Genomic DNA, 19,858 nt, shown 5'->3' with positions numbered 1-19,858 from the left:
TGAAAACAGAAGAGAAAAGCTAGCTTGACTCTGTCCAAAAGTAAGCTAGTAAGCTATTGGTATGTTCCAGTTCAAGCATTTGGAAGTAGGAATTTCCCAAGATATTTGGAGTTCCCAATTGTAAATTTAGTAATATCCTGTTTATTAGCAGTTTTGTCTTATTTGTGTCTCATTAAAACAGTCGTACACACAGCACTGTCCAACTTCTCTCTGTGGACATGTTGCTATGGTGTTTGTATGCCTAAAATACATGTTTATCACCTGGTATTGCTATCAATGGCTAACTGGGCTAGAATTGGTTTCTGACTTCTAAACTGGATTCAAACTGGGGTGTGACATCATTCCCAGCTCCTACTTCCAGGTTCCGAGGTAAATGGAACGCAGCATTTAGTTTTCCCACCTCGTTTCCGGTCATTAGGCTAAGCTAGGCTAGCTGTAGCACCATATTTAGCGTACTAATTCGAGAGTGGGATTGTTCTTTTCACGTAGCTAGAAAGAAAATAAACGTACCTTCCACAATAAAAACTATTTCTTACAAATGCACACATACTTTAGGTATTTTATCATGGGCATAGTGAAATGTTTTATTCATCTAAATATAGCAAAAAAACTGCAGCTTCTTGGCTTTTATCAGTGTGACTTTCAAACATTATATTGGTGGAACCACGGTGAGAACTGCTGAGTGAACTCCTGAGCTGAGGTGAGTCTAATAAAACACTTCCAGTTTACTTTGGTAAGCCTACATGTGAAGTCATATGTAGTAGGATGCTGCTGTGGATACCATCATGTTCTGTATACTGTATACCGTATACTGCACTTGATTTAGTGTTAGTCTGACAGCAGCTGTGAGGTGAAGTGACTGTTGACTGTCTGATTTCTGTTATTTCTCACAGGTTTATACATTTGGAATATGAATTGAAATTTTTTTTCCAGGTACTTCTAAAAACGATTTGACTGAAAATCTTTCTTTTTTTTTTTTTTTAACTCTTTGTCTAAACTGAGCACAGTCATGATGGAACACTCCAACAAAACATTGGCATTATGTCATTTGGCAAATTGTTTTTCTATAATGAGTAAAAAAAAAAAGAGAAAGGAAACAAATAATACAAAAGGTTCAACAAACAGTAACTACAATATCTCCATTTGGCAAATATAGAAAGGCTTTTTAAAAGTCTTTGACAGGTATACATTTTGGTTTATATACAGGTGTGTGTGTGTGTGTGTGTGTGTGTGTGTGTGTGTGTGTGTGTGTGTGTGTGTGTGTGTGTGTGTGTGTCCAAGGGCTCCCTTTTTCAATCCAGACAGAATCACGTAGAAAATGAAAACATCTACATAGTCAAAACGAAAAGTGTGAGATTAAAAAATGAAAAAGTAACAAAGAAGGCGCTGTGTCCACTTAGGACTGGAAACAGGAAGAGGCCTGTAGAGTCTGTGATGGGAGAGTCCCTGCCGAAACGATCCGCTCGTCACCTGCGTTCTCAGTATTGTGTGTGTGTGTGTGTGTCTTGTTAGTTCATGAACTGTGTGTATCCCTCTGCTCCTGTGACGATCACATCCATCCAAATCCTCATGGCCTCTGCTGACGGGGCCACCATGTAGTAGAGCCGGTCGTGGGTCTTTACGCAGAAGGTCAGGGAGGGGTTGGGGCTCTGGAGGACCAACAAATACACTTTTACAACCCTCACATCCAACACATGGAGAACAACTTTCCTACTGTTTACTACTCTTATTAGTCAGATAGGGAGTCACATTGTAACTGCTTTTTTCTCCCTTTTTTTTTTCCAAACAAAAATCAGCCAATGTTTGAAACGCTCAGGTCAGCACATTCTGTAGACTGTTTTTAATATCCAGAGTTCTTAAAGCTGCACTCATTAATATTTGATGTATTGTATTTACAATGCTTCAGAAGTAACTGACTCAGCACTTCCCTTCAGATCTGCAGCGTTTTAGCATCTTTCAGCTCATTGTTTTGGTTTGAAAGCTTGCAGATGTAACATGTTGGTTCAGTCTCACGGCTCTCATTAAATGTGTTTTCAGGAAAAAAAAATCTCCCCAAGTGGCCAAAATAAATAATACAGCTTTAAAGACTATTTAAAACAGGGGTGTCAAACTCATTTTAGTTCAAGGGCCACATACAACCCAATTTGCTCTCATGTGGTCCAGACCAATAAATCCATTGCATAATAACCTGCAAATAACATATGATATATAATATATATATTATAACTTTACTGTAATAAACCATTTATTTACAAAACAGATGAACAGCCTGAGAACCCTCTGAAGTCGGCTCCTTACAGTTTAACTTGCTCCTGAAACCTGAAATCATACTCTGTAAAGTTATCCAGTGGGCCGGATTGGACCTCTTGGCAGGCCGGTTCTGGCTCGTGGGCCGTATGTTTGACACCCCTGATTTAAAACATCTGGATGATAGATATTCTGTATATTACACCATAAAAAATGGGAGCCAGTGATGATGTGTCTTTACTCAATTTGAACAACATGAACCAAAATGTGAAAGTTTTAATTACATTTAAATGTTTGTCTGAAAAGGTTGAGTATGAACTTTCAATCTCTGCTATATTGTATAATATACTATATGTATACTTTATGTCTATATTGATGTTACTTTCTATCATTCAAAATGAAAACAAAAACTCTTCTATATTTCTTGTGACATGCAGAAGAAATACAGAGATGTTTCATTTTTGACTGCATGGATTAGAAATAATCCATCCAGATGTTTAGAAGAGTTTTGGATTTCTGGATCTACATCTCCTATATTCTGCTAAGTTTTAGTAAAATATTCAACACATAATATCTGGAGCATTGATCTTAAACTACTCTCAAATACAACATTTGCACAGATTTAATGATAATATGAACAGAGACAAAACTCCTTAAAGAATGACATTAAAAAAAACCTTTTACAGATGTTTAAAAAAAAAACTAAATTATTGTGATGCTTTTTGAAAAGCGACCAAGCACACTACTTTAAAAATCTTTTCTACACACACAGACGTTCCACTTCTCTAAATCACTTTCCCTTCACTAAAGTGTCATCTCTATTTCTGTTGGAAGTGACTTTAAAGTTTATGTTTCTTCCTCTGTAATGTGACGTTGTAAAGTGACACGAAAAAAATCAAAGTTACAGTTGATCAGAGCCGCGCGGTTTGTCGGAGTGCGGGTGCATCGCGACGGGCCATCAAACACACACACACACAGAAACGCACACACACCACACTGAAGATGAGGAGGCAACAGCTCAGCTTCATGTTGGAGATTAAAAAAAAAGACGAGACATGTGAGGCTCGAGTCAAGCAGCAAGCAGCCCTGATCATGAAGACGGGAGATACGGACAAAAAGTACACCTACGGCTCTATCAGCAGAGGAGAAACACTTCCTGAACATGCAAGAGTCTTTGAAAATGAGTAAAAGGTAAACGGAGATCAAGTTAGACCAAATGTAGTTCTGTCAAACCTCAAAATGACTGAAAATGACTTGATAAGTCTATTAAATGATCTATTAAATCTATTTCACAGTCAATCTAACTGTCCTCTCTCTGCTTTATAAGCAGATATTATTTTATAGCCACTCAGCTGGTTTACACTGGGAGGAACAGAGGGAAGGATTTCAGGTGTTAACCATGCAGAGTCAGAGCTTTGACCCTTTATTGGTTTTGACACACACACACAGGGGGGCAGGGGGGGGGGTTGAGTGAGGTTAGACAAACCAACAGAAAAGCGTGGATACATACACTGCTCAAATTCAAGTTGAAAAATCCCTTCTGTGTGACAGCGGCCGGCCAAAGCAAAAGCAAAAGAAATGTTGGAATGTGCAGAAGAAAAGTAAAACAGAAGCGTGAAAAATAAATGAGAGGAAATTATGCGTGGTTGTTTTTTTTTAGTTTTTTTTTTAGAGTGGAGACGCTGCGTTTACCTTGGTGGCGCTGCGCAGGTGATCGTAATAAACTTCTTCTATGGCCTGGAAGTAGATCACACCCTTCAGCTTGGTCTCATGTTTATCTGCGGAGGAGAAAAACAGAGGGGAAAAAAAACCGACGTTGAGGGTTTATGGATTTCAATATATTGACAACGACAGAGTTTATCTTGCTGTAAACAGCGAGGCGTGATCGGCGGCCCTGTCAACTAGAATAACGACGAGGGGAACGCACGACACCGTGAGACCGTTAAAAAGGAAAAAAGAAAGACAGAAAAAAATTTTAAAAAAGAAGAAGAAGAAATCAAACTTTGATCATCATGACCAATTTATGGTTTGTGATGATGGATGGAAAAAGACAAGCGCAGCACTTTTCTCTGTGTTTTTTAAAACACTGGTGCTCTCATTGCATTTTTCAGACTTGACTGCATTCTTACGCTACTCTGGTTCATCATTGCAGTTTGTTTCATCAGCCACTGCAGAACTGCAGTAAGGAACCGGTGGGGAACTCGACACCCCTCTCTTACCTCCAGGCACAAACACTCCACGAGCCAACTTAAGAGTAGTAGATAGAAGACGCAGCGCTTCATTTCGAGGAATAATAGTTTTCCTTTTAATACGTCGCTATTATCTGCTAATGACCTCTTTAGCATTCAAATAGCCCTGCATTTGCATCTCATTTCACTTGCATCTAAATAAGCCAATGAACTGCTGCGGTGGAGGTGGATTAAAAGGAATATCAGCGGTGCGCTCGTGACTTACTCCTCGCCACCTCGCCTTTACTTATTGTTCAAGGTCATGAGACAAGGTTGAGCGATGCATCTCAATCGGCCTCCTCAGAGAGAACTGGAGGCAGTGTAATCTCAGCACACCTCCTCACCCTGGCTGGCTTTCAACAAGGTACGCTCTAAGCAGCTTTAAGTGGAACCTTGCGAGCACTTCAAAGACCCGACGGTGAGCGAGTGTCCCACAGCTCCCCCGCTGCAAGATCAAATTACTCCTCCGTGCACGCCGCCGCTCCACATGCACCGCTTCTGCTGCCGCCGCCCGCTGGAGGTCTGGAGGACGCGTCTGTTTGCGTCTGTCACTCAACCGCCGCGCTCGACGTTCTGCCACTTTATATGTAGAATTTTCTTTTAAGCTTATTCCGACTACTTCACCGTTTTACAGCCAGAACGGCTCATATTTCCATATATTTACTGTAATGTGCTGCTAGCTGAAGCTGAATGATGTGATACCAAAACAACCTGAGAGAAGCCACCACTGGAATCACATCCAATCATCTCTCTTTGTTTTTAAATGTCATCTTAATAGTTTTCATTAGAATAAATGAAAACTTTGTCTTTGGGGAAATATCAATTATATCTGACATTAATGGAGCATTTTTCCCTGGTGAAGATTTATTTGGTCCTTCGTTCAACAAGCTAAGCTGCAAAATATATATGTTCATATGTGTAAGCTAGAGAAGAAGAAGTAGTAATAGACAAAACTAAAAAGTCTGATTCATTTCAGTTGAACTTGAACGCATCAGGGTGGAAATATAACAGTAAATAAAATGTTTAAGCCGTATTTTATACTGTTTTATTGGATCAATCGGATTGAATTGGGAGGTATTGCCGTAATTTAATAATTCCACTCTCTGTCTTTAACGAGTTCACGACATCAGATGTTCCTTTCTGAATGGAGAGAGTGGCAGTTGCATTATGGGTGGTTTACTTGACCAGTGAGAATGAGTCAGAAGTGTCTTTGTTGTGAATCCTCTGTCTAATAGCTCAGTTACAGGCGTCACAGAGTTTCATGATGAAGTGTGTGAGACTGTATTTCATGTTTCACTTTTTGGAGAGGAAAAGCAGCAGGGATGATGAGTATCTTCTCCTGGGAATGACACTGTTTCTGAGAAACTTTCTCAACATGAACCTGAAAGAAAATCCATGTTCCTTATCTTCAAGAAGTATTTTTCCAAATCCAGGAGTTGTGGTTGTCTTATTATCAGTTGTTTTATGTTCAGGCCAGTATGGTTTTAAGTTTGACACATCACACAACTTTAAAAATGACCAACCACTCTGACACATAGAGCATCTTGTGTCTAACAGAAACATTTCTTACCAACATAGTAGGAGAAGGTCCTTTTGAGGCGGTCGAAGACAAACCAGCGTTTCTTCCAGGACTTGATCTTGCCTCCCATCTTCACCAGGTAGCCCTTACACATCTTCTCGGTGAGGATGACGTGGTAACAGGTTTCCACGTTGTGACCCGACGTCTCCACGTGGGTGCGCAGGTCAAACTCCTCCTTTCTGATGGGCAGGTAGCGAGTCATAGGACGGGCCTGGAGGGAGACAAAGGATGAGGATTACTGTCTGACATACAGAGATGGTATGATGGATATTACCAGGCCTGGGCCATATAATGAATATTATATTATATTATGTTTAATATCAGCACTTTTTTTAATATACTGCACTATTTTTGAGCCATAGCTACAAAGTTTGGTTTGGATGTGCACTGTATAGTGTACAATCTGAATGACAAACATTCTTATCTATATTGATAATGAATTTACCAGACTGCCATCCCTGCCCCTGCCATCTTTTTAGCAGGCAGGTCATTTTTACACCAATTACATCTCATCTTACTGACCTGAGAGAAGTTCTTGGACCTCATCTTGACCTCCTTCTCCACCAGCTGCTGCCGGTGGAAAGTTTCGTCCTGCAGTCTCTTCTCCGCCTCCTCCCTCCTCCTCCTCTCCTCCTCCAGCATCTGACGGCGAGCGTGGCTCTCCCGTTCCTGGATGAGAGTAGATGAGCGCCTTCATTAAATATTTTTTTGATCTACGGTATGGAATTGGAGGGGGGGGGGGGGGGGGGGGGGGTGGCAGGACACACGCGCTCTTCTTCAGCTCGGGTCCGGCTTCACGTTCATACATTTATTTACATTTTTTATTTTTCCAGCTGTGAGACGCTAACGCACTCACACTGCTGGCTGATGTGCAGCTCAGCCACAGAAGCTTGATTCTTGGTTATGTAGAGACACACACACACACACACACACACACACACACTATAAACTAAGACATTATGAGCCTGTTAGTTCAGTCAAAGCGCCCACATCAAAGCACAAAGAGATGAAGATATTTGATATGGAGGTCAATAAAAATGAATGAAAAGATGAAGTTGCCGCCTTTTCTTCACGTTGGCCCTCGGCTATTGACAGCAGCTCTGCCGGGAATCTCATCAGTCTCCAGGTATGGATTAAGGATAATCAAGCTCTTGCGCTCTATGAACTCTCTTTTTGAAGTTGTGCTCTTACCCGAGATTCAATAAGTCTGGCTTTCTCTAGCTGTGCCTCCTTCAGCATTTTCTCCATCTCCTCTATCTTCAGCGTGTCCACTCCTCCGTAGCTGCAGTCAAACACAGGACACAAGACACAATGAAATGTTTTACAGTGTTTAAAGCAACATGAGTCTAGTCTCTGCTCTACATATAAGGACAGCTTTCATCATCAGGAAACTCAAGTTCTTCAGTATCTACACTGGCAAGTTGTTCTTATCAGGGTAGAAAACCTCTAAAACAGCATTAAAAACATGAAAACTGCCCTTTAAATCCAAGGTAAACCATCTAATATGACACCGACACTGACTAAGAGCATTACATTACAGGCTTTTCATTAATATCCTGCAGTGGATAAAGAGCTTCCAGCAGGTAAATGGTTTTAAAATGAATGTCACTGTGCTGCAGGGATCTGTAGTAATATACACACATCTGCCCACTGACACACTCTCATTATAACGTAGTAGCATTTTAATGGCAGCTCTCATAAAACACTTCATCTTTCTTATGTATGACATGGTTCTTCCTTACATTGTTTGTGGATTCATACATCTTGTTCTTAATGTTAAAAATGAGGTTTATCTTTTTTACAATATAAATCTAGCCACATAGACGTATAAGATCAGATGTATACGATGAGATACATGTAGTGCACAGATAAACCACCAGGGGACGTATTTGAACGATCAAAGAGGGTAAATATTAATATCTGCTGTGGTGAAATGAAGTGGAAACTACACCAGTAAGGTATATTTGATATACTCATAAACTATATAAACTTAATACATTTAGGACTAATAAATCAGTATATGGAGAGAAAAAGTCAGATTGCCTCATCCTGATAATGGACGGTACGCTCAGTATCTAGTCTCTTAAACTTTGCTGCTTTGTGGTTTCCTCCCTCTCTCCTGTGTTAGCTGGCTCCGCTGTGCACCTTTAATTACAGAGAAAATCTTATTAAAGCCGTCTCAGGATATATCCCTGGGAGTGGGTTTATTTTTGAAGGAGTCATGAAGAATGGCTGCTGCTGCTGAGAGCATGCTGTGGTAACACCGTTGTAATACAACTCACAGCTTTGTCACATTAACAGATGCTCCCTGAATCATCCGACCTGTGGATAAAGACTTTAGGCAGTGGGGAGCAGTGTGGGAACATTAGCTGGCTGTGTGTGTTTCTTTTGTTTAAACAAAGTGTTGAGTGATGCTGCAGGACACAGTGAGTGTGAGTTTAAATGCTAACATAATACATAATATTTGCTAAACAAAGTACACCTGAGACTGATGGGAGTGTCAGATTTTTACTGTTTTCACCTGATGATGATGATGATGATGATAGATGAAAACTGAAAGTTTGAATATGAATGTATGTGTTATTACATCACAATCTATCCAGTCATTTGACATATTTGACATCTTGTCTTTTCCTTTTAATACTCCCACCTCACATTTCTGTTTTAACCTACTTTATTTTAAAGTAACTTTATTTTATTGTTTATTTACTATATTTTATTCATCTTTTATTTGATGTGGGTATTCTTTTTTACACTGTTATCCTTCCTCACTGCAGATTCATGAGAGTTATGACAGTGTTTATTATTGTTTTGTTTGTTTTTTACTACATAATGGACTTTGTGTTACATCACTATGTATGAAAAGTGCTACACAAACAAAAGATTGATTGATTGATCATAGTCTGCACCAAATTGGGGGCGCTGACCAATAGACAGTGGCTAAATCCTGATTCGTATAACATGATCCCTTATATGCAAGATGCCTCTCAATAATCATTTTTAGAGAGAGAGAGAGAGAGAGAGAGAGAGAGAGAGAGAGAGAGAGAGAGAGAGAGAGAGAGAGAGAGAGAGAGAGAGAGAGAGAGTGAGTGAGAGTGGTGATTTGAATAGGTGAAAAATGTGTTATGATAAAATGATGGATATACATGTTTTTCTGCTTTCTAATCTCCTCACAGACAATCTAGATTCTATCATACATATGTAATCAGTCATTAAATCCAATTGACCTGACTGCATGAACAGTCAATATGAGCCTGGTCTGTGTGTGTGTGTTTGTGTGTGTGTGTGTGTGTGTGTGTGTGTGTGTGTGTGTGTGTGTGTGTGTGTGTGTGTGCGTGCATGTGTGGTACCTGGACATGTTATCAGGTGAGCAGGCGGAGTTGTTCCCCGTCGACACGCTGGTGTCCATGCTGTCGGAGCTCTCCAGGCTCAGCGTGTCGTAGGGCTGCTCTCCGGCCGAGGGGGGCTGGTGGTGCAGGATGGAGTGATGCACTAAAGGAGGGCCCCCTATGGAGCTGTGGGACAGCGCGGGGGAGTAGGAGGGCGACGGGGTGGAGGAGGTGAGGAGGTGGGTCTGCGAGCCGTGGAGCGCCTCCCACTGGCACTGAGCCTCTGCCGCCGCTCGCTGCTTGAGCTCGGCCAGACGACGGCGCTGCTCGTCGATTACCTGCTGACCTGGAGAGAGAGAGAGAGAGAGAGAGAGAGGGAGGAGGGCGAGGTCTGATCAGTGGATTTGTTCGGCCTCCACACAAATAAGAAGGGAACCAAGCATTTTATCCGTTCTATAGCTTCTCAATCAAAGCCTGTTTACAATGGTGAGGGTCCAGCTGGCTTGAGAGGAAGAACCAGATGTTCAGACCACCTCTCTCCCTGTATGATCACACCATCTAATCTCATTCACATTCCCTATCAGCCTACATCTCCACCACCTAATATATTCAAGGTTCAGGTTACTCAATGTAAGATCTCTGTTGAATAAATCATGTGTGTAATGATTTCATTTTATCATAGAATCTGAACATCTTTATGATAACAGAACCGTGGGTGAAACCTGAAGGATTTTACTCCTCTAATTGAAGCCTCTCCTCCTGGTTACACATTCCTTCACCATCCTAGATTCTTGCGTGGGAGGAGTAGTCATTTCGATCTTTCTTGTATCGACCTCAGACTGTTTTTCTCCTTGGAGGCACTTCCATTTGTATTTAAGGATATTACCCAATGTCTGCGCCTCCTCAAATCAAACCATGTCTCAAGAGTTTCTTTCAATAATATTACCAAAATATGACAGCTTTTCAATACTGGATAGGTCATTTTAATCCTCTAACAGCCTCTCTAAAGTGCTGCATTTTTATCCCTGACTGATTCTTTTAATTTATCTCCCTTTCTGACTGGGCCCACTGGTCGTCAGGGCCATACTCTTGATCTTCATCTTATGGTCTTACATAATCTGACTAGACATCTTCTGATCACTATTATATAAGTTTCAACTTGGTTTTAGCTGCTCACGTCCACAGATACAGTTTAGAGTTTTTAATTCTAAGTGATTTTACATTATTTTTTCAAGTGTATTAATTTAATAATGTATAATGGTTGTCTGTGGGAGGAGTTGTCAAACTGAGTTGGAATCTTTGTCACTTAACTGCTTGCTTGTTGCTTATCCTACAGACCCCATTCAAATGTTAAAACATTCACAAAACCTTGAATTTGACAGTTATCGTGATACTTTTTGTACTTTTGGAGCAATGTAAGTCTAAAGTGAGGGCTTTTACAGCAGTTTCCAGGTTTAAATAGTGTGTGATGTGATGAGGATGAGGATGAGTGTAGAGGAAGACATCAAAGCTCTCAGGCCACCATGAGGACCTGAAGGTTCTGATGAAGCTCTTTAATGCTGAGGTTAAATACACTTTTCCCATCTCATTGAATCTAGTATCCCAATGTGTTTTTTTAACATTATAAGCTGTACCATTAATACCTAATCAACATCAGTTTCTATTTGTATGCAGACGATACCCAGATTTACTTCAGCTGTGACCCAAATTACTTCAATAATTGTTTTCCGCTTTTTTCGCTGATAAACTGTCTCAAGGATATTCAGAAATGGAAAATTTCCCTCAACTCAACTCAAAAAAAAAGTTCTTGAGATACTTCTTGTTGGCGCTAACTCCAATTACAAACATACTAGGTTCATCTTATTATGCTGAAGTGTAGAATTCTTGGTGTTTTATTTGACAGCCGTGAAATCTGTCATACAGCCATGCTTTTTTCAAATTGGGAAAATCTCTAAAATGATGACATTTCTGTCAACCGAGAACCTTGAAACAGTTATTCATACTTTTATGTCACTGTAGCTAGATTAAGATTATTGCAGAAGCCTCTCTCCTGTCTACAATTCATCTAAAAATGCAGCCAGTGGGAAAATGAGAGCACATTGTATTGTGTGGATTATTATTTTTGTCTTGCCCACTTTGTGACTAATACCTATGAAAAGCACTATATAAATACATTTATTTACTTTTTACTTACTTACACATTACACCTATCTTTTCATCTTTGCACTGGCTGCCTGTTTAGAGTTTAGAGTTGATTTAAAAAATGTCATTATCACTTTTAAAGGTGAATGGTTTGGCTCCAAGCTATATATTTGAGCACTTGAGAATCTCATGGGGCCTGAGATCCTCATACGCTGCTCTCCTAGTGGTTCCTAGATCCAGACTGAAAAACAAAGGTTTGCCATCAAGGCCTCCAGACTGTGGAACAACTTTCCAAAGGAGATCAGGAGGGCTTTAAATGTATTTCATCATGCAAGTCTCATTTTAAAATCCTTCTACCTTACTATTCCCACATCGTTTGTTTTGCTTTTAATTTTCCATTATGTTTTAAGACTGTGTTTTATGTTTTATTGCTGTATTTTATTTACTGTTTTATTAATGCTGCTATTGTTCTTGTTTTTATAGCTAATGATTTCATGATTCTCTTTGTCTGTTAGTTTTACCCTGTAAAGCAGGTGCCATACAAATATAGTTATCATTATTTGATGGTGGAGGATCGAACAATGATTGAACTCTCACTTTGCAAACAACGCAACCAGAAAATCAGCACAGGTGTATTCAATTCCTACAGAGCTAGCAGATCCCCAGGTGTAAACCCACATGCTAGCTGTTCATCATCACAAGTCTCAAACTTCTAAATGTACAACCATCACCAGAACCACCAGACCATAAACCATGCATCGCACATACAAGTATGTGCTCACCCTCCGAGTACCACGAGCCAGTGAGTGAATGCAAAAAAGTCCCATAAGCACAAAGCTGGAGCAAAAAGTTAAAATATCTCTCTAACTTTCCAACATTTCAAATCCATGCTGCTGCACAGCCCATAATGGGCAGATACATCTGGAAAAAGGTGCCCGGGTCGATAACTCAAAGGAGGAGGCGCGCCGAGCTCCAAACATGCAAGATTTATTCTTCACCAGGAGGAGTGCTCATGGAAGATTGATGGAAGAAGAAAGAGTGTTCGATGTTACAGACAAAAGAAAAGATGAAAAGAAATCTTTGGGGGTGGGGGGGGGGGAGAGGAGTTAATGACACATCAGAGATGGAGGAGACGGAGAGAGGAGGGTTAGGTGAAGTCTGAAGAGTCTGAAATTAACACCTGCCAGGTGTCAAGTTGTGGTAAACGTTACTTTTGATGGGTAAATCAATAGAAGTAACCTGACAGACTGGCTTAAGTCTTGGATAAGATTTGATTTTTTTTTTTTTTTTTGAAGATACATACAGTCTTTGTTTGGTCTTTACTTGTGTTGAAGCCTTCAGACAGCCTCCTTACTCATTGTTTGTTAGTGCTGGCATCTAAATCTCTGCTTCTTTTGTCTGGTTTGTTTATTCCTGAATGAGGAATTGACCATTTTCTTTAGTGCTTAACACAATAAAAACAGGTTAGGTGATTATTATTGGTATTTATTTGGTTGACCCTTGGCAGGAGAGATGAGCAGCTCATTTCAGACACTGTATAGAGAGAGGCAGTAGATAAAAAAGAAAAAAGAATAGAATCCCACTGAATAAAACATAAGAAAACATGGACTCCTGCTCCTTCTACCTGCTGATCCTTCCTCTATGGTGGCCTGTCTGGAGGTCTGGGGCTCTGTGGTGCGGTAGACGGGGAAAAAGACAAGTCCACACACAAAGACACACGGACGTGAGACTGAGCCACACACACGCTGACAAATGTGACCAATCAGGGTTTCACACCCAGCACCTGTGGGTGCTACAAACACCAGCACACAGGCCTCTTTCCTCTGATCCTTTTAGTCAAACTGCACAGAAGCAGGGGGAACATTGTTCTTTAAAACACACTGAAGGCAAACATACAGATACAGCTCTGTGAAGAAGAGCACACTAACACTTTACAATAACCAACACCAACCAGCTCTATCTGATATCAAGTCTTGTGAATCTACTGTTGCTGTAATAGGATCTTTTTTTTTTTTTTTTTTTTTCTTCAGCTGGTAACACTTTCTAATAAGGATACAAAGCAAATACTATAAGTAAGGCTTTTAGGATTCCTGATTATTTAATGCATAATTGAATACAGGATGTATCATGAATTCATGATCCTCACCATTAATAACTGACTTTATGTAATTAGTTAATAGATCATCAATGAATGAATAAATGTGGTTACATACACTAATACTGTTTTTCATTCTGATTGAAGATTTCCAATCAGCTGTTTACACAGGATGTGATCTAATACATTCTGGTGTGTACATGCACCAACACTTTAATTGGAGCAGCTGTGTGACATGTGTAAAAGTGATGAATACGTCGGGAAGATATGTCAAAATGTTCCCTCTGGCATCGGTCTGAGAGGAGCAGCTGAGATTATCACTACTACTAACCCACTGTTGCTAGCTTCAGGACTAACCTTCTTCACTGTTATCATCAGGACACATGAAGTTGGTTACCCCCAGATAGGACAAACATGTGCAGAAAGTACATTTCAAAACATCTAACATGTTGCTGTTTTACCCAGATGTGCATCAGGGTCAGACATCCCCTGCAGCTAAAGGATAGAACTACACTACATGACATGACTTAAGGGAACATGGCTGAGATAAATAATGGTTTCATGTGTGAAGTGATGATGAAGTGATGATGAACAGCATGTGTTATTTACATTCAGTTCATTCGTCAGGCCTGGAACACTTCCGTCTATCTGTTCTCACCTGATCTGCATCCCGGCATCTGTTACATGTTTTTAGTTTGAATGTTTAACTCTCAACTTCCACTTTCATAACAACAGTATTATAACAACACCATAATTAAATCATATTAATTGAACTCATGCTGATGATTAGGTCATTTAACAGAGAGCTGTTTGTATGAGAATCAGTGGTGCTCTGCTTTCAAAGAGGCTGAACAAATGCATGTAAGTGGAATCCCATTCATTCGGTGGTGTGTATTAATAATATATGAAGTCATTGTGAATTAACAATTATTCATTGATGATATATTAAATAATCACACAAAGTAATAGTAACTTGATTATGTATGCTGAGCAACATCTACTAATGATACATACCATGTTAATTAATTAATAATTTAGTCATGTATTAAAAAATAATTCAGAAAAATGTATGTGACTGAATAAATGACATTTTTAATGGGATTCATTATTTACCATTAATGAGCATCCAATACAGGACCATCCATATAATGTTAAGTATGTATTTACTGCATCATTTAACAATAATATGTGTTGGATATTGTACAGTGAAGCTCCAGGCAGAGCAGCAGACAGTGCAGGCTGTTACCTTTCTGCTGCAGAGCCAGCTGTCTCTTGATCTCGATGTCCTGCAGGGTGGCAGCCAGGTTCCGGGGCAGACTGCCAGTACTGTTGGCCGCCAGCAGAGGGCTCTGCTAGGTCACAGAGAACAGAGAGAACGGCCGAATGAAATGTCGAAAGCAGAGTTCAATTATTTATCTGGTGTTAAGGGAGGAGTGAGGTCGACGTTATCGATGCACACAGCACATTTAATATGGAAATGAACATCTGGTTTACCTTGGAGCTTGAGTTGCGTCCCAGGGTTGCTGCTCCATGCTGCAGAGGGGATCCAGATCCTGATCTGGGCTGATAAGAGGACTGTCCTGGATCACTGTCCAGCTTGGAGCGGAACACCTGAGGAAGGAGCACAAATGCGGGATGATGAGCTCGAACTCAGGAAGCTTTAATAAAACCCGTGTGAGGAGCAGATGTAGTGTTTTAGAACGATGTTAGGAGTACAACAGCTCCACCGTGGATAAGTTGCAAGCACCTGTTAGAAGGCAATGAGCATGATTAGCAGTGAGTGCTGCGGCTCACTGACGCTGTTAAAATAAAAATACATCCAGTATCAATCTGCACTTTATTTCAGTATCAAAGACTCACTGAAAAATATCAAAGAGCCTGCAGACAATACATGAGTTAGACTACAGTTTAACACACACACACACACATACCTGGAACAGCTCTTTGATCGTGTCTATTTTAAGTTAATGCTGCATTCATGTACTATGAGAGTCTCTTTGTGGATCAAAGTAATGACTTGAATGTTTTCGCTCATTCAAACACATTTAAAGTGGTGATTTACATTTTTAGTGGAGCTTTATTGAGACATACATGTAATACATACAACTTTATGTATAATAGTTTATGAGTTTATGATTTACACCAAAGCAAACCCTGAAATTACAGCCACAATAAACTCCAGTGTGCAGATGTGACCTGCATCTTTTTTAGAGCTGTTTAAAGCCACTGTTGTTGTTGACCATCTAAAAGCAGATGTGAGCTGTATTTTCTAAGAAACACACACACACACACACACACACACACACACATACACGGATCCGGCTCCTTCTCCTCATGCGAGTCGACAGCAGCAGGTGGAAGTTTTTTTGCATGAAGGCATCACAGCACACAGAACAGCAGAAGGATGAGTGGAGGGGTGGTGGGGGGAAAAAAAGAGGAGAAAGAAGAAGACCCTCTACCTGCAGCGCCAGCCTGCGGCCTGACAGAGCCTTAGTTGGCAGAGGGGGAGGACAGAGCTGACTGGATTCTGCCATCAGCTCCTGGTACCAATGCTCTAAATCTAGCTTGGGGAGGTGAGGCCTGCTGCCCTCAGGCTGGTACTGAAGACATCGCAGAAGAGGAAGAGCAGCAGCGGCAGCAGATAGAAGAGGGACAGAAGAGAAGGGAAACAAAGAAGAAAAGAAAAGGAGGAGATTAGAAAGCATTCAAAGACAGCAGAACAGAGGAGGATAGAAACATTTGTTTTTAGACTTTGAAAATGTGGTTCTTAAATATCACACATTGTTGCTGCAGCTGCATTATGCTTCACACCCTCGAGCTGCTATATCCATATTTTACATATCTGTATTTTAATTCTATGTTTCCGCTGCAATGACCCAGTTTCCTACAAGAATACTCAAGTTTTCATCTTGTTCATGTCTTACTTAAATGAATCTGTCTTTGGACACTTACACACATCTCTAATCACTTTGTACACTGACTGACAGTTTATTGTATTGTATTTATTATACAGATGTATTTAGTTTAGTTTCCTTTTTTACTTAAAAAAAATATATTTTAATCTCTTACTTTCACAAAAGCCCTTCTGTGGCCAGATGTTGCAAAGCATCCACTATAAACACTGTGATACTTGCATCAGACAGTTGTTTTATAGCCTGTCTATGTATATTATATCTGTTCCTATTAAATAAACCATAATAAAAATAGTGAATAATTCCTGATAAGTCCTTGAATAGAACTACAGAAATGTGAAAGAATGACACAGGGTTTGTTCAGAAGCTCCTTCTCAAAGCCCATTAAAAAATCAGCTGACTGCCACTTACATAATACAGATGTTCCTGATGTGACTGTCATGCATGTCAATACGACTGCACATATTTTCACAATATTATTCGGCCTGTCATGATAACTACTTTTATTGGACGATATATTGTTTGTCATGTCCATGTGTCAAATGATAAGTCCATATATAGACATGATGATGCTGATAATTATGTTATTGTACGATGAGTCGATAATTATTGTGACAGGCCTAAATATTACACATACTCTATGCTCTCCTGGTGGCAATCAAAGAGGCAAAGTGGTCTATTTAAGTTTAATTTAGCCAAAACGGTCTCTTTTTAACACTATAACTGGCAACACATGCTACTATGCGTTGTGGAAACTGATGGATTCCGCTAGTAAAAGCAGCTGTGTGTGTCTGACAGCACATCTTTGAAAACTATGGGAGTCTGTGACTTGAGGCAAACCTGCACTACAGTAGACAATAAGAGCTGCCGACTCGACGAAAAAGATAACATCATAAGGGGTTTAGAGTCTCCGTGGCTTCAAATAGTGACAGGAAAAAGTGTAGTATTACCCTGTGTAGACCTGGAACACTTTATATATCTATACTGACTGTTGATGTGGAAGTGACAGTGACAGATCTCCATCTACAGTCTGAAGAAGAGCGGGTCAAATAAAGGTTGGAGGATGAGATGTGTGGTGACAGCGTATCGTCCCGAACACAGAGTACGACTGGGAAAAGGCGCGGGGGGGGGGGGTTATGTGGCAGGAAGAGGAAGGATGAAAGACAGCACACACCTCCACAGAGAGAGACAGGGAGGAGCCGTGAGGAGAGGGGAGGCAGGAGAAGGCGGGGTGGTGGTGGTGGTGGTGTTGGTGGTGGTGGTGGTCTACCGCTCCGGACTGCAGGGGCTGGCGAAGCGGGGAGGTGGGGGACGACTCCACCTTTGGCATCCCATACATCTGATTTAACTGGCCCACTGTCACATACTCCTTTCAAGACGCAACACACACACACCAGGAGGAGAAGATGGAGAGGAGGAAGAGGAAGAGGAGAAACAGGACAGGTCAGCGAGACAGGCAGCAGGAGGGAAACATTTCAAATAGTGCATCAGTCATGAAGGAGGGAGGGGAGGAGGAGAGGAAACACTGAGACACAGCTGATAGTAGCACAAAACACACCATAGAAAGCACCCACCATGACTACTGCTTATAGTATATGACATAACAGATTAACACACTCTTCTTTTTGATCAGTTTCTCTTTTCTTATATTGATTATTATCCTGCGTTTTTCACCCATGTTATAAGAGCTGGGTATCACTGAGAACCAATCGAAAACTAGTACAATATTTCCTCATTTGAATCAGAATTTTAGTCATTTGAGACTACATAATATATTGTTTATTTATTTATGTATATATAACGGAAAGTGCAAAAAGCTGTAATAAATACAGGAGGAAAAAAATGCATCACACTTTGTCCTGATGACCTTAAACACGCAATAAAGTTACAGTTAATCTATTTAAAGCTTACATCATTCATGAGTATATATAGAGATGTTTGAATGGTGTTCTGTGTTGCTGCTGGTTGATTGTCCATTGTCCCCGTTTTCCTGGAGGTGTTGTCCATGAGTTTTACTAAGTGGTTTAAAGGAGGAGGTGCCACCGCTCCACGCGGGGTCATGAGACACAACTCTATGTTCTATTTATGTCTATGTATATGTCTGAGTGATATATGACAGCAGGGGTAATAATCAGGTTTCTTATCAAATTCTTTATGTGTTTTTGATTCCAGTTTGGGATCAACCTGTGACAGTGTGAGAGAAGAATTGCTTGCATGTGTAATTTGTAACATGTAGTAGTAGATAGATAAATCTATTCAGTCTGAAAAAATAACCATTTTGCAACATTTTGACCATCTTATTGTCCTCGGGTCAATATTGACCCAGGAGGACAACAGGTGTTAACTCAGAAATTAGGTATATTTTCATTTAAATGAGGCTATAATTTCCAAAGATATGTGTAAAACCTGTGGTAATAAATCGGAATGAAGTTGGCTAAAAAGGTCTAACACAGAATTGGGTGATAATTTATACCTTATGCTTCATAAACAGTCAAACCAGACCGGGTCAATTTTGAAATGAAAAAAAACCAAACACTTATTGTTGTTTTTCTGTTTAACAGTGCATCACATTGACAGGAGTCAGTCTATATAAAGTAGATATTATCTGTTGTATGTTATATATAGTATACGTTCTTTAATGGCTTCCCTTTGTTTAGAATTACAAGGAAATACTGATGCAGAAAATAGTCCAAAAAAAGGGGGAATTTTATAGAAAAATGTGATTAGAATTTTGGTATATTAAAGTTACTTACTGAAGTTGTTGATACAGAATAACAGCTTTTTGCTTTCCTCAGTCCAAACCTACATTTATAAGTCTGATACTAATTAAACCCTTTACTGATATGATCCAGTCTAATATCCTAACAGCCTAACAGCTACACAGGCTGCTGAGTACAAAGCTGCTCAGAGCACACAGCAGGAGGCAGCAGCGCAGTCAGCTTGATTAACAGCAAACCAGCAGAGGGAGCAACATGACATGAAAATGGAAAAGATGGAGAGAGAGAGAGAGAGAGAGAGAGAGAAAGAAGCAGAGCACACAGCAAGAAGACAGACAGGAAGTGATGGTACCTCGCAGGTGCCAGCTAATGCGGCGTCTATGGCAACCGAGCGGCCGTGCCAGGTGGGCTTGTTGCTTTCACGGAGGCCGCCGCTGCCGTACATCTTATAGACGTCAGACAGCTTCATATACTCCTGAGCACCGGCCGGAAAGCAACGAGGGTCACACAGGATGAGAAGCCATGAGGACACACACACACACACACACAGCTTTGCACTTTTCTTATTCCTGAGATTGTTTTTTTTGTTCTCCTTTCAAGCATATGTTG

General features: G+C 40.4%; 1 protein-coding gene across 4 annotated transcripts in view; it reads right to left on the bottom strand.

Annotated features, from left to right (window-relative positions):
* Positions 1-390: 390 nt before the first annotated feature.
* Positions 391-19,858, bottom strand: part of phldb1b (pleckstrin homology-like domain, family B, member 1b) — a 72,494-nt gene continuing 53,026 nt past the window's right edge. For 3 of the 4 annotated variants that reach the window (XM_062418992.1, XM_062418993.1, XM_062418994.1), the window contains 8 exons: positions 15,115-15,231; positions 14,867-14,972; positions 9,405-9,729; positions 7,246-7,336; positions 6,577-6,723; positions 6,046-6,265; positions 3,940-4,025; positions 391-1,649 (listed from right to left, as the gene is read on the bottom strand). In XM_062418992.1, coding sequence (XP_062274976.1) covers positions 1,509-1,649; positions 3,940-4,025; positions 6,046-6,265; positions 6,577-6,723; positions 7,246-7,336; positions 9,405-9,729; positions 14,867-14,972; positions 15,115-15,231 — 1,233 coding nt within the window. In that variant the 3' untranslated portion in view covers positions 391-1,508. Of the gene's footprint in view, positions 1,650-3,939; positions 4,026-6,045; positions 6,266-6,576; positions 6,724-7,245; positions 7,337-9,404; positions 9,730-14,866; positions 14,973-15,114; positions 15,232-16,079; positions 16,221-17,706; positions 17,902-19,601; positions 19,725-19,858 lie in introns of all 4 variants that reach the window. The other variant, XM_062418995.1, reaches the window with a different exon arrangement.

Source organism: Scomber scombrus, chromosome 5 (genome assembly GCF_963691925.1).
Source record: "Scomber scombrus chromosome 5, fScoSco1.1, whole genome shotgun sequence".
Taxonomy (NCBI): domain Eukaryota; kingdom Metazoa; phylum Chordata; class Actinopteri; order Scombriformes; family Scombridae; genus Scomber; species Scomber scombrus.
The sequence above is the reverse complement of the archived record's forward strand: the minus strand, read 5'-3'. Positions and strand labels throughout refer to the sequence as shown.